Source organism: Rhincodon typus, chromosome 37 (genome assembly GCF_021869965.1).
Source record: "Rhincodon typus isolate 14 chromosome 37, sRhiTyp1.1, whole genome shotgun sequence".
NCBI classification, from domain to species: Eukaryota; Metazoa; Chordata; class Chondrichthyes; order Orectolobiformes; family Rhincodontidae; genus Rhincodon; species Rhincodon typus.
The window spans coordinates 16429039-16444785 of NC_063368.1; the positions used below are offsets into that span (position 1 = coordinate 16429039).

Below are 15747 nucleotides of genomic sequence, written 5' to 3' on the forward strand. Positions count from 1 at the left end.
CCCCCCCCCTCTCTCTCTGCCTCTTTTCCCCTCTCTTCCCTTCTCTCTTTCTTCCCCCTATCTCCTAAGGTCATCCTGTGATGCCATCTCTTTTTAAATGGATGTAAACTTAAACTTAAACAAACTTAAAGTTGTTTCCTTCTTTCTATGAATCGTAAAAGGCTAGCATCCAAGTTCAGCAAGTAATAGGGATGGCCAAGGACTAAACCAAACAAAGAAGTGCAGCTGCTAGAAACCTGAAACAAAACCAGAAATGGCTGGAAAAACTCAGCAGGTCTGGAGAAAGCACAGTTAACATTTTGAGTCCAGTGACCCTTCTTTAGAATTGATAGAAGCTAGGAAAAAGTGGTATTTATGATGATGACAGTTGGGCGGGAGGGGGTCAGAGGGGTAGGTGGAGACAGAGTCCAGAGAGAGAGAGAGAGTGAAAGTTAGCCAGATGAAGGACAATTGACAGTAAACCAGAGAAAGTTTCTTGGGGACTTTGACAGGTAGAACGGCACGGTGGCTCAGTGGTTAGCACTGCAGCCTCACAGCACCAGGAACCCATGTTCAGTTCCACCTTTTGGGCGACTGTCCATGTGGAGTTTGCACATTCTCCCCGTGTCTGCATGGGTTTCCTCCGGGTGCTCTGGTTTCTTCCCACAGTCCAAAGATGTGCAGGTTAGATGGATTGGCCATGCTAAATTGCCCCATAGTGTGCAGGAATGTGTAGGCTTGGTGGATTGACCATGCAGGGTTACAGGGATAGGGTAGTGGGGTGGGTCTGGGTGGGATGCTCTTCAGACGGTTGGTGTTGACTTGATGGGCCGAATAGCCTGCTTCCACACTGTAGAGGTTCTATGAAAAATTAACCTGTGGCAATCAAATTGTAGCCCCTGAGAAACCTCAAAAGGACCCTGTTTTTTAAAAATATATATATTTTGAGCACAGCGCACTACATTTGAGGAAAACTGTTGAACTCCTGCAGGTAGAGAAGGATTACCAGCAATGAGGGATCTTCATCACATAGAATGTAATGATGGCATCTGATTTTAATTGGCTTGACAGATCATTTTTAATTTTCATGATATACAAGCATGCAATATTGCAGGTTTGGTTTTAACATGAAAATAGAAGTTTATTACACAAATGAACTGAAGATATAATAGGATAAACCAAACTGTTTGTAACACATTTAAAGATTTTGAACACATATCAAGCGTATCATCCCATTAACCCCAACAGCATTCCATTACAGTACCCAAACACCAGAGGGAAGTCCCTTTTCTATCTCGCATCAGTTTGACTAAGCTATGGCTTCAATTCCCGGTCATGAGAATTGATAACCTCTGATTTGTCAAATTACCAAGCCTAGTCTTTTTTCAGCTTCTCATGACCACCCCTTCCAGAGTTTTACCAAAAGACTTCTGGTCTGGAACATTTAAACTAAACTGCTGACATTAATTCTAAACTACTTCAGCCTTTCTCAGGAGCAGCCACTTTATAAATCCAGCCTCAGCGAAGAACTGTGCAAACTAAAATGAAAAAATCTTCTTGTTTTCCTTTGTGTGCATTTCCATGAATTGAAAGGAAGAAAAGAATCAGCCCCTGACGCTTCGGATGAGCCTGATGCACAGCTTTTCACTTTGCTTATAAAATTCTGCCAATGTAAATGAAAACCCATTACTGTCCAAAAAGTATTTCTCTCATATTCTTTTAAATATATCACCATGGCTACAGAATTATTATAGAATCCCTACAGTGTGGAAACAGGCCCTTTGGCCCAACAAGTCCACACTGACCCTCAGAGCATCCCACCCAGACCCATCACCTGATAACCCACCTAAGCTACACATCCCTGAACACTAAAGGCAATTTCCCATGGCCAATCCACCTAGCCTGCACATCTTTGGACTGTGAGAGGAAACCAGAGCACCCGGAGGAAACCCACGCAGACATGGGGATAATGTGCAAACCCGACACAGACAGTCACCCGAGGGTGGGATCGAACCCAGGTCCTTGGCGCTGTGAGGCAGCAGTGCTAACCACTGAGTCACCGTGCCGCCATATGTAAGTTAATCACTAAGCCTGTTCAGCAATACTAAAAATCCATAAAAACCGAAGAAACCATTCTGAGGAACGGTCACTGAACCCGAAACGTTAACTGTATGATTTTTGTTTCTTCACAGATGCTGCCAGACCTGCTGAGCATTTCCAGCCACTTCTGTTTTTGTTACTGAAAACCCATATGCCACTACTTCAAATTCAAAATTCCAAACTCAAAAATAAATGATAGTAAAATATATATGAATCTCACACCTTGCACAACAAGGGAGACTGCAGAAACTGAGTTTGTCCTCCTCAGCAAAGAGAACATTAAGGAGAGATTTAATTGAGATGTCCAAAGCTAAGGGAGTTTTTGGTCGAGTAAAAGGTGAGAAACTGTTTCCAGTTGAAGGGGTTCTGAGGAAGGGTCACCGGACCTGAAACGTTAACTCTGTTTTCTCCTTCACAGATGCTGCCAGACCTGCTGAGCTTTTCCAGCAACTTTGTTTTTGTTCCAGTTGAAGGGGAGTCAGTGACTAGAGCACTGTAAACAAATTGGCAAAACTAACCAGGTGAGATTTCATTTGGCAAAAATAATGTGGAATATGCCACTTGCAAAGGGCAGTGGAAGCAGAGCACCTGTCAAAAGGGAATTAGATAAAGTCTTGAACGGGAAATATTTGCAGGCGTACCTGGAAAGGAGAAGATTGTGGGATGACCTGGATAGCTAAATCAAATAGCCAGCATAGGCACAATGGGCTGAATGGCCTCCTTTTGTGCTGCTCATTCTTTCATTCCTTAAGTTCTCTCCAGCTTTCTCCCCTGCATATCATGAGCTTGCATTCTAATAATGACACTCGTTTCTCTAACCTCACCAGTGAGAATTGTAACCTGCACCTCTTGTGGCACAGTGGCTAGTGTCCCTGCCTCTGAACCAGAAGCTCCATGTTCGAGTCCCACTCCAGAACTTAGTGGAGGGAGGTGAGATGATAAAAGCAGCCAAACAGGTTGATTATTGAGTTGTAAATCCTCCCATCAGCTTCTGTGGGTAATGGTAAGAGCAGGAGAGATTCCTGGCTGGTTATGGGATGGAGAGAACATTGGAGCCTCCAGAATGGCAACGTGCAGGTTTTATAGAGAGCATCTGACCACAGCAACTCTTGGCTCCCTGTGTGAACTGTAGCATAATACCACCCTCACTGCGAGGCACCTTGCTTTCAAAGTAATCTCCTTACTCTCGTGCAGGAATTTGCGGTACTGACAAAGGAGCTGAATCTGTGCCGGGAGCAGTTGCTGGAGCGGGAGGAAGAGATCGCGGAGCTGAAAGCTGAGAGGAACAACACACGGGTGAGTAGAAGCTGCAGTGAGCTCGCAATGTGATGGGTTGAGGAGTCTTCTCTTTACCATCCCCTCGCCCATACCCTAGACCTTCTGGAACCTCATCCCTTCCTCAGTGCCTCAGCCCTTTCACGCCTTTCTACCTCTGGAGAACCATGAAGGAGCAAAATGGGAATTGTTTGAAGAAGCGACTCGCGGTGAGCCAACAAAAATGGATCCCTGACACACATGTAGGCCAGACCGGGTAAGGACAGCAGATTTCCTTCCCTAAATGACATCAGTGAACTAGATGAGTTTTCATGACAATGGATGATAGCTACCATGGTCTCTAATCCTGAAAATAGCTTTTAATTCCAGATTTCATTCATTGGATTTAGATTCCATCAACTGCAGTGGTGGGATTTGGACCAATGTCCCCAGAGTATTTGCATTTTCTTTTAAACTAGTAATCACCATTTGTAAGAACGCCCATGTATCCAGTTGAGTATTTACAAGCTAAACCCATTATGGATAATGCAAGCCATCAAAGTTGTCCCCAGAGTATTTGCATTTTCCATCAAAGTTGGGGAGTATGGGGAAGGGAATAGGGAGAGCAGGAATGGACTAAATCAAAATGAAGTTGGAGGGGGAAACTAATTTACTATATCCCCTGCAGTGCCCACTGCAGTATAGCTATTAAGAACATTATTAGACAAGGACACTCAGACATGAACATAGTCCCCTGGGTATTAGTCTGGTCTGGATTATTCATTTAGTGACTGTTGTCATGATAATGGTCTAATGATTAATCACTCATAAGGAATTGATTAACTCATTGGGTTAGTTTATTTAAAGCAATAAAGCACATTATAAGTTATGAAATAAACATTGGAACAAACTGCCTGATTTCTCTGTGTGCAGCTTGCAGACTAATTGCCAGGCAGAGTCACAGCCTTATATACACACACAACACATAGAGCCCACGAGGGTAAATTTGTTCAAAACGCTGTATGTCCACAACAATCATCACTATATGCAGCTGTCTGCCTAGAATGTGGTTAAAACAGAACCAGCTGGCAGAACCTGGCCAGTTGTATTGGGGGGTCAGACCTAACTTGGAGGCTTTCAATATGGCAAACAGGGCCTCACTGTGGAAGTACCTGTACCACAGCCACCAGATGCCATTTTTAGCTGCGGAGGAAGTAGCGAAGCATGGTGGGAAACCAAACTCAGTAGGTTCATTCAAAATTAGTACCAAGTTTACACAGCCCCATTTTGCTGTTTTAAGGACCTTAACCCATAGAAATCATAATTTTATGAGGAAGAGTAAATACATTTCAATGCAGGTAAATTATGTTCAGGTGTCATAATCTGAAATATATTTAAATCCCTGCACATTTCAAAATAGGGGAAAAGGTTGCAGTTTTCGGTTACAGTGAGAAGCTGCAGTTTTCAGAGTACAAAGGCTTGAAGAAATGACAGGCCATCTTTTATTGACAGGCCATCTGGTGTAGCATGGAGTAAATCACTAGTCATTCATTCCTGCAGTTTTAGTATGATTCATTGTTAAAGTTTCCAAAGGGCTTTTACCACAGCACATCCCATTATGAGTGTGTAACTGAGTTTCAGAAGCAGCAAAACCCATCCACGATCAGCACAAGACTAAGTTCACATTTTGGTTGATAGATTTTAAGAGGCAATTAAAGGATTAGCTGGCTTTGATGTGTTTAGTGAATAAAGGTTTGTTTGTCTTTATTACAAATTGAAGAATTTCAAATTTTTGAATGGATTTCATTTATAAGATCTTCTTTTCTGTATCAAGTGCATGTGAGTGGGAGCTTTCTTTCAACTCCACATGGTCTCTAAGGTCTACCTATAGTGGATACTTAATGAGTGGCAATGGAGATGACATTAGGTTTGCCAAGCAAGGAGGTTGAATATGAGTGGTGGGCAGTTTGCAGGGGTATGAACGTGGCAAGGGTGCCTGCAGCATGGAGGGGCACGGGGCTTACATGGAGGTGTTATGGGCTATGAGGGGACATGTGGGTGTCGTGGACAATGAGGAAACATAGGGGGAATAGGGACATGGGGGGATGGACGATGAGGGAACATGGGGGTATGGGGACATGAGGGATGGACGATGAGGGGACATGGGAGGATGGGGACATGGGGGAATGGGGACATGTGGAGATGAGGAATGGGGGGACATTGATGAGGGGACATGGTGGGGGGGGTTGGTGGGCAATCAGGGGACATGGGATGGGAACATGGGGGGATGGGAACATGGGGAGATAAGGGGATGTGGGAGGGATGAGGGGATGTGGGGGTTTTGAGGGTTATGGATGTGGCATCAGGGTGGCATTGTGTATGAGAGGACGTGGGACAGTATCAGTGTGAGGATACACTTGGGGTAGCATGAGTATGAGGGGGCCTGGAAGTGGTATTAGGTGGCACTAGGGCATGGAGGTAACATTGGGGTAGGTAATGAGTGGTTGTGGGGGCGACAGGAGCTTTGGTGTGAGGGTTGGAGTATCTGACAGCCCTCTACTGAAGTGGGTAGAAATCTGGGGTCTGAGATGGGCCTTCCAACGAGACTGTTTTGGCATTTGCTTGCTTCCATGACTACCTCAGATTTTCACTGGGCTCAAGCAACAGCCAGAGCAGGCATTGGCAGAATCGTCAGCTGCGCCGGTGACCTAAAGATGAATTGGTTGCTAAGGCTGGGAGGCTGTGAAGTGCCTATATAAATGCAAATTGTTGTCCGCCACAGCTGCTGTTGGAACATTTGGAGTGCCTGGTATCGCGCCACGAGCGTTCCCTCAGGATGACAGTGGTGAAACGTCAAGCCCAGTCTCCTGCTGGCGTCTCTAGTGAGGTCGAGGTGCTCAAGGCCTTGAAATCACTCTTCGAACACCACAAAGCTTTAGACGAAAAGGTGCCGCCTCCCCTTCTTTCCCAGTCTCTCGTTGCGTCCGGGCCCTTGCACTGAACGGTTGGCTGTCTTTGTGAGCGCGTCGGGTTGCCGGTGGTGGGGGGGGGGGGGGGGGGGGGGGGGGAGGAGGTGGTTATCGTCAAGTATTACAGCACAGAAGGAGACCATTTGGCCCATTATGCACGTGCTGGCACTTTCGAAGGGTTGTCCAATTTGTCCCGCTCCTTCAGTTCTTAGCCATTGTCCCTGTCGGTTTTCCGTTTCGAGGATTTCATCTGATTCCCTTTTGAACGTTAACAATTGAATGCGTTTCCGCCCGCGTTCATTTCGCATGGTCATAATTTAAGAAAAGGAACTCTTGTTCCTCTGTGCCTTTCTTTCAGGAACAAGGGGGCTTAGCTGCGATTTTATCGAATGGCAGAGCAGACTCGAGGGGCCAAGTGGCCTACTTCTGATTTGTATGCCCATGGGCCGTACCCTCTGCTTTCCTGACCGTCCTGCCAGACGACAGTTTCAGTCGTCTCCCTGATCAATAATTTGAAACCCTTCTCTTAAGTCTGAGATCCCAGTCGCTGCTATCTCTCCATTCCCATCCCCGGCACTCTTCCGCCAAACCCTGTGCCCCTCGAAGGCCTTACCATCTTTCCCCAAAGTGTGGCACTCCAGAACTGGATGCAGTGCTCCAGCTGAGGCCTAACCCGTGATTTTATAAAGATTGAGAGAAACCTCCTTGTTCTTGGTTATTCGGTTACCATTACTTATCCAAGTCAGGTCGTGCGGAATATTCAGCTGGAAATCTGTGCGATTCCCGACCCGAGCTAATCTTCTTTGTGTGGCAGGTACGGGAGAGGTTGCGAGTTGCTTTGGAGAGAGTCTCGATACTGGAAGAAGAGCTGGAAACGACAGCCCAGGATGTGAGTGCTCCGTGTTTGAAACTCCAGGAGTTTGTTGCGGGACGAATTGCTGCCCAGAGCTGGAATGGGCCTACCCCCACTCCCTGGGCTGTTGTCTAGATTCGAGGCTGAGCAAGCTCTGTCACAGGAAAAGATAGCAGGCTGAGGCCCACTCCCCAGATGGCGGTCTCGGAAAAATAATTAATCATTTCAAATTTGGGATAATTTCATTTCATGGGCTAGTAAAGCAAGTAACATTTGCACCACACAAGTGCCAGGCAACAGTAGAGAATCTAACCATCTCGCCTTGATATTTATTGACATTTTCACGGTTAAATAGCTCGCCAACAAGTCCGGGTGGGATCACCATTAACAACAAACTGAACTGAACTAGCCAGTGGCTACAAGAGCAGGTCAGAGATTCGGAATGCTGAGGCAAGTAAATCTTTCCCTGACTCCCCAAAAGCCTGTCCATCATCTACAAGGCACAAGTCAGGAGGAGATGGAATACCCCCCACTTGCCTGGATGGGGGGCAGCCCCAACAACACTCCAGAAGCTCGGCACCATCTGTAAGACGCACTGCAGACATTCATCAAAGCTCCTTAGGCAGCACTTCACAGACCCACAACCTGTGCCACTCAGGAGGACGAGGGCAGCAGATGCATAAGAACACCACCCCCTGCAAATTCCCCTCTAAGCCATGTGCCATCCTGACTCGGAAATATTATCAGCGTTCCTTCGGTGCCATTGGGTCAAAATCCTGGAACCCGTTGAAACATAGGAGCTGGTGTAACCTACTCCACTGCTCGGTTTGATCATGGCTGATCATCCAACTTAGTCTCTATTCCCGCCATCTCCCTCATACTCTTTAATGGCTTTAACCGTAAGAATTATATTTAACTCATTTAACAATCAAAACTTTGGCCTCAACCACTTTCTGTGGCAGAGAATTCCACAGGCTCCCCACTGCTTGGGTGAAGAAATATCTCCTCATCTCAATCCTAAATGGTCTACCCACTCCCGTATCCTTACTCTGTGACCCCTGGTTCTGAAATTCCTGGACATCAGGAATGTCCTTCCTGCATTCGTCTCGTCTAATCCTGTTAGAACTTTCTATGAGAACCCCCCACATCCTTCTAAACACCAGTGAATAGAGCCCTAACCGATCCAGTCTCTCTTCATACGCCAGTCCTGCCTTCCCCAGAAGCAGTCCCAAACAAAATTGAGGGTCTCCTTTGACCCCCAGAGACTGGAGTGGTTCAGGAAGGCGGCTTGTACCCACCTTCTCGAGGGCAATTCGGGGGGGTGTGAGGCAATAAATGTCGACCCAGCCAATGCTGCCCGTGTCCCACTGTATCATTTATATTAGAAAGAAATTAGCAAGTGACCTGAGCGACAAAGTGATCCGAATCTTGGGGAGTAATCATGTTGTTGTGGTGTTAATTGGCCCGATTTCCTACCTCCTGTTTTGAATAAAGTTGCCGTCATCCCACAGGACCATAGGAGAGCCAGAGAAAGAGACAGAGAGAGAGAGAGAGAGATAGAGAGAGAGACAGGGAGACAGAGAGAGAGATAGAGACAGGGAGAGAAAGAGACAGAGAGAGAGAGATAGAGACAGACAGAGACAGAGAGAGAGAGATAGAGACAGAGAGAGAGAGACAGAGAAACAGAGAGAGATAGATAGAGAGAGAGAGAGACAGGGAGACAGAGAGAGATTATAGAGACAGGGAGAGAGAGAGACAGAGACAGAGAGAGAAACAGACAGACAGAGACAGAGAGAGAGAGAAAGACAGAGAGAGACAGAGACAGAGAGACAGGTAGAGACAGAGACAGAGAGAAAGAGATAGAGAGAGAGATAGAGACACAGAGAGAGAGATCAAGACAGAGAGAGAGAGAGAGAGACAGAGACAGAGAGAGACAGACAAAGACAGAGAGAGAGATGACTGGTGGTGAAGGTCAGATGAAGTCTCAGCAGCTATGAGTGGAGTTAAATCCACATTGTTGGCATCATGTTGTATCGCAAACCAGGTGCCCAGCCAACTGGCACCCCGCCCCCCCCCGACCTCACGATTCTGTTTTAAGAATGGTGGTAAATTAACGATCCCTGAGCTTGCCTTCAGAGGGACCAGTGCCATCGTAACGGCTGGCGATCGTTGGCTTTGATGTTCGGGATTGTGCTGGTGCCGACTCTGAATCAGTCTGACACACCGCACGCTGGTCACGGCCTGGGGAGGGGAGGAGCGGTATTGTGGCGGTTTTATGTTTTGTGAAGGAGGGGGAAGGGGGTGTGCCCACGGATGATTAACGCAGTTGCCGCTGTCCTGCTCGCAGAGGCTGACCAATGGCACGGCGCTGACTGGCGACGGGGACTCAGAGCTGATTGAGCGGCAGAGCACCGAGCTTCTCCAGATGAAGGAGCGCTTGGCCATGCTGTGCCGCAAGGTGGCGGAGGTGGAGGAGGAGCTGAGCACGGCGCGCAAGGACCTGACCAAATCCGAGGAGGTGAACGCCAAGCTCCAGCGAGATTTGAAAGAGGTAAGTGTTGGCAGTGGGCGCGGCCCGGGGGACCGTGCGATGGAACCGAATCATCCGCAGGGGCATCGGCAAGTTTCTGATCCGCAGTGGAATGAGCGGTGCCAATGATAACGGCACATCGGGGGTACGTGGGCGATGTGGGCAGCTTTGAGTCAAAATGTTGGCATCGTAACGTTAGTTTAAACAAGCCTCTCGTTGAGGTGGCATGGGTACTCATGGCAAATCATTTTAGGCAGCAACGAAGAATGAATGAGTGAATTAATTAATAACTGAGTAAGGAATGTTAATGATACCTTTTGTAGGGCAGCTCCATTGTTCCCTGTTTTAACGGAAAGCAATTAAGATGTTTAAACAATTGCCTCCAAACATTATGCAAAGGAATATAATATGAACTGAATGTTGGCTCAGTAACATCAACACTGGTTCGATGGCTATTGATTTTACTTGGGGTTTTGTTGCAGTCGCCTCTCTATTTACCAACTGGCTGCGAAGGGACTGGGAAGCCCTCTCTTGTTTCTTAAAGGTGGATGAACACTTTCTTTGCTCTTCCATGGGGTGCTGTTAAGCAGCTGCCCATCCCTAATGCCCCTTGAGCTGAGTGGCTTTCTCTGTCATTTGAGAGGGCAGTGCAGGGTCAGCCCCTTCTCTGTGGGTCTGGGGTCATGCGGAGGCCAGATTGGGTAGGAACGGCAGATTTCCCACCTACAGTTCTTGGGGGACCGAGAGGATCGACTGACATTAGTTGTCATGCTAACAGCAAGGGAATATTCAAAATGGTACGAATTAAATTTAAATCTCTCTCCCCCCTCCCCAGTTGTCCTGGTGGGATTCGAGCCTGGATCATCAGCCTGAGCCTCCGGATTCATAGTCCAGTGACATTGTGGAGTGTGGGGGTGGGGAACAAGGCTGAGGGGAGAGGGAGAGGGAGGAGAAAGGGAAGGGTGGTGGAGGGGGGAGGAGGCATGGGTAGGGAAGGGGTGGCAGAGGGAGTTTAGTGGGGTGTAGCGGACTGGCATCTGGGCAGGGCTGTAACAGGGGTGAGGGGAGGAGTGGAGTTGGGGGTGGAGCTTGAGGGGCGTGGCACGGGGTGTAGGGGATGGAGGGACTGGCGGGGGGAGAGGCAGGAGGGGAGGGCTGTGGGGGAGGGCCGTAGCAGAGGGGAAAGGTATGGGGGAGGGGGAGTGCTAGGTGGAGAGGGGAGGGTTGGTGGGGGAGTGGTGGAGGGGCTATGGGGCAGGTCCATGGTGGTTCTGCTTCCTTTTGGACCAGCTGTGTTCTGTCCCTTGTAGCTTCGCTTGGGAAATTGGTCATTGTTTTCCTACGCTAGGACAGAACTGCTTGCATTTATATAATGCTTTGAACTACTTGGAGAAGACACCAAAGTGCTTAACAACCAACGAAATACGTTTTGGTTCCAACGAAAATTTCTGAAGCAAGGTCTAGGCCCGAAACGTCAGCTTTCCTGCTCCTCTGATGCTGCTTGGCCTGCTGTGTTCATCCAGCTCTATACCTTGTTATCTCAGATTTTCCAGCATCTGCAGTTCCTACTATCTCTGAACCAGGTTATAGTCCAACAGGTTTATTCCAAATCACAAGCTCTGAGAGGACTGCTTCTTCGTCAAGAACACTGCTCTGAAAGCTTGAGATTTCAAATAAATTTGTGGGACTACAACCAGGAGTCATGTGGCTTCTGTCTGAGGGAGGGAATTCCAGGATTTTGACCCAACGTCTCTAAAGGAACGGCGATATATTTCCAAGTCAGGATGGTGAGTGGCTTGAAGGGGAACTTGAAGGGGGTGGCGTTCCCATGTATCTGCTGCCCTTGTCCTTCTAGATGGAAGAGAAATAGGCATTCCTGATTTTCTTTATCTCCCCATGCCTGGACCCAAAGTTATGAGAATCTGTTACTAAACCTTTCTACCACGACTTTCCCCTTAAAATCATCCTTGAAACCTACCTCTTTGACTAAGCCTTCGGTCTCCTGGCCTAGTTACTTCTCTCCATTGGAATGTTGTCAGATTTTGTTTGATAACGTCCCGGTGAAGTGCCTTGGGAGATTTCTCCTATGTCAGGGGTATCGTATAAATTCAAGCTGCTGCTTACGCTGTCACTGTTCAAGTTCTGTGCATCCTGGGTGGGATATGGGGATCATTTCAGATCTATTTTCCAGATGGTCCCTCTTCGTTTTCCCTGTGCAGGCTTTAGCGCAAAGAGAAGACATGGAAGAGAGAATAACGACACTGGAGAAACGCTACCTCAGTGCACAGCGAGAAGCTACGTCGCTTCACGATGCTAACGATAAACTGGAGAATGAGTTGGCCAGTAAAGAGTCCCTCCTCAAGCAGGTAACCGTTCTCATTTTCTCTTGAATCTGGGTCACAAAGAGAACTGAACAGGCAAAACGGAAGTTTTAAATAAATGCGAAAGTATGGCAGACTCTGGAAATCTGAAATTAAAACACTAAACTCCAGAGAAACACAGCAGGTCTGACAGAGTTAACATTTCGAGTCCAATATGACTCTGAAGTTATGAAGAAAAGTCAAATTGGACTCAATGTTAACTCTCTTCCTCTCTCCATAGCACCTGCCAGACCTTCTGAGTTTCTCCAGTGCTTAATATTTTTCTCACCTTTCTTTTAAAACTTTTAAAACCGACTCCCATTGGAATTTGCATAAGAATAGGAGGTGGAGGCCATTCAACCTCTCAAACCTGTCCCACTGCCCCCACTCTAAGCTGCCCTGCATCTGCTTTATGTCGATCTGGTCTGATTTAGTGGTTCTATATTGAACAAAAAAAAAATTCTTAACAATTTCAATCTTAATTTTCAGTTGACTCCCATCCTGACCTGCTTTATTTTAAGGGAGAAAGTTCCAGATTTCCATTCGGCTTTGTGTGAAGAAATATTGCTTGAAGCTAGCCCAGTTGTGAAGGAGGCCATTCAGCCCATTCATAAGTGGGAATTGGTTTCTTCCTATTGACTCTGTCCAGAGCTTTCAGGATTTTGGACATTTTGAACTGATCTCTTCTCCAAGGAGGGAAAACTCCTTGACTTCTCCAATCAGTCTTCATGGATGACATTCCTCATCCCTGGAACAGTTCTTGTATGTCCTTAATGTACACCCATGCCCCACCCTCGCTCTATGCCTATGTAAATGTCTCCAAATGATTGAATATTTCACACACTGTCACGCAATGAATTTCAGTCACCTTGTGCATTTGCAATCCTTGACAATCTCCTTAGGCTCCAGGACCTGATGCATTGAAATCATTAGCAAGTCCTTCCAAGGTCTCTGCAACCCCCTCCAGCCCAACAGGTATCCCATGCCTGTGGGACTCCAAACTCTTCCAGTTACCCCCCCCCAACCCCCCAGCCCCACTCCCTGTATTCCCATTTTCCCACCATCCCACTGTGCTCTTGCTCCAAACTTCTTCAAACTCTCCTTTAAAAATCCTTGTCAAAACCCACCTCATTGGTCAACCCCACCCGCCCAATCATCCTCCAGTTTATTGTTGATCGCCGGGAGGGGCATGTGTTCATCGGGCATGACAGTGTGGGGAGGCATCTGAGAGCAACCTGCCTCACTGCATGTTTGAATGCTCCTCTCCTACCTCTTGGTGCTCTGCAGGGTGTCACCTGCGTGAGAAGGTGCCTATATTTGCTCACTTTTTCTTCTTAAAACCCAACAGCAGAAGATGGAGGCCACTCGGCCCGTCGTTCCCCTTCTTGCCCTTCGGAGAGTTGATGAGTTGGTCCAACCCCTTCCCCACAGCTCTGTAAATGTGTCCCTTTTCAAGAATAAATTGCTTCCAAGTTATTAAAACTGTTTCCACTGCCCTTTTCAGGCAATGCATTCCTGAACTCACTGTTTTAACATCTCACCGTTTTACAGCTTCACCTGTACACGCTGGTCCTTCTGCCCCTGGTCTTTACGTTTTTACAGATTTGTTCACGGGGTCTGTACATTGCTGCCTAGAGTGGCACTTAGTGCCCATCACTAGTTGCCCAGAGGTTGATTAGGAGGCGGTCATGTTGGTGTGGGTCTGGAGTCACATGTAGGCCGAACTGGGTAAGGACAGCAGATCTCCTTGCACAATACCCTCCTTCTCCCCCCACCCCCACAACATAAACAAAACAAGCCAGTCCCCACTTGTGCCCCCCCACCAGGGAATTTCCGTTCCTGTGGCAAAATGCACTGTTGACCACATTATGAACACACCCACCTTGGCCGACATATTCTTGAGTGGGAGGCGAACCCAGAGACCTTGGCTGACAGGCAAAGATGCTACCCACTGTGCCACTAGACCCTCCCTCTCCTTATCGATTCTGTCAATATCCCTCCAACTTTTGGGTAGCTCCATTCAACCTACGCTTTAACCTTCACTGACAAAGAGCCCCCATCCCTTCCGCTCTTTCCACAGAACTGAAGTCCCATATGCCCCGGTCCCATTCAGGTAACTCCCCCTCTGTCCCAGTGTCCACTGCATGGCCCCTTGGAGGGTCTGCACAGCGGCAGGATAACGCAGAGGGAACAGAACTCCACACCCCGTCCAAAGCCGTAGGGCAAGGGCCCTGGCTCTAGCCTTCAGCCAACAGATGAGTTCCCTTATCGCAGTTCCTCAGTTAATGGAACTACTGGACTTGTTCCACTTTGGTTGTCAGTAAATTACGTGGCTCTTGGATGCGCTCCCACAAGGTAATACTTTCGGCCCAATTGAAACGGTCAGGGCAGGAATCGAATATTGAACAAAGTTGTAAATTGTTGAATTGCTGCTGACTGTTAAGATCATGGATTTCAGTCTGCACGCGAAAGTAATGACCAGCGCTACCTGTCTCTCTCTCTCATTGTTATTGGTCACTCCGTGTCTGGGTTGCTGTGGCAAGGCACAGTTTTACCTGCAAATTGCAGCCTGGAGCTGTGGATAATGATGGCAGAGGCTCCAGTGTTCGTTCCCTCACACAGCTGACCGGGAATCTCTCTCTTGCTGTCACTGACTGGCATTGGTGTGTGTCTGAAGGATTTGCAGATGGATAGGGAACCCGTTTGCTGCATAAAATTCTCCTTCAGTCATCAGTCACAAAATCAGATTACAGGAAAGTCAAACTTTGATCTGTTCCTTGCCTGGTGGGTGAAGCAGGCATTTTTAAACCCTCACATGCTCCTTGCCAGTGTGTCAAATCTCACAGGCCATTCAGCCCATCTCTGTGTGGTTGGCTCTTTATGTAAGGACTAACCAATTCGCTCTTGCCCCACAGCCGTGCAGACATTTTCCTTTTGAGAATTTATCCAACCCCCTTCCAATGGCCATTGTTGAAACAGCTTCCATTATTCCTTTTAAATGGTGCATTCCAGGTTGCCACACTCGCTCCATGTACAGGGAAATGTTTCCTCCTCTCTCTTCTGGTTCTTTTCCAATTGTCGGAATTCATCCATCCTCTGGTTACCCCCCTGTCTGTTTGTGGAATTGGTGTCTCCTCACGACTCTATCAAAACCCTTCATGATTATGAACTTCTTCACCTCCTTCCTCACCCTCTCCTCACCTCCCACATCCCATTCCTCATCACCCTCCTTCTCATCTCCCCCTCACCTCCCACATCCCATCCCTCATCACCCCCTCACCTCACCTACCCCTCACCTCTCACATCCCATCCCTCATCACCCCCCTCCTCACCTCCCACATCCCATCCCTCATCGCTGCCCTCCTCATCCGCCCCTCACCTCCCATATCCCATCCCTCATCACGTCCCTCCTCACCTACCCCTCACCTCCCACATCCCATCCCTCATCACCCCCCTCCTCATCTACCCCTCACCTCCCCCACTTCACCTCCTCCCCAAATTCACTTTCCCCTTCGCTTCTCCCCAACCTCAGCTCCTCCTTCACCTCCCCCCTTCACCTCCCACCTTCTCCTCACCCCCCGACCTCCCCCCAACTTCACTACCCCCTTCACCTACCCCGAACCTCATTTCCCCCTTCACCTACCCCGAACCTCACTTCTCCCTTCACCTACCCCGAACCTCACTTCCCCCCTTCACCTCCCT

At 48.0% G+C, this 15747-nt stretch overlaps 1 protein-coding gene across 1 annotated transcript in view; it reads left to right on the top strand.

The window, feature by feature from the left end:
• The window catches only part of LOC109915634 (liprin-alpha-3), a 108085-nt gene that overhangs the window by 51334 nt on the left and 41004 nt on the right, over positions 1–15747 (top strand). Inside the window, exons 3-7 of the mRNA XM_048617665.1 lie at positions 3274–3375; positions 6116–6280; positions 7117–7191; positions 9503–9706; positions 11905–12051. Of these exons, the coding sequence (XP_048473622.1) occupies positions 3274–3375; positions 6116–6280; positions 7117–7191; positions 9503–9706; positions 11905–12051 (693 nt within the window). The remainder of the gene's footprint in view (positions 1–3273; positions 3376–6115; positions 6281–7116; positions 7192–9502; positions 9707–11904; positions 12052–15747) is intronic.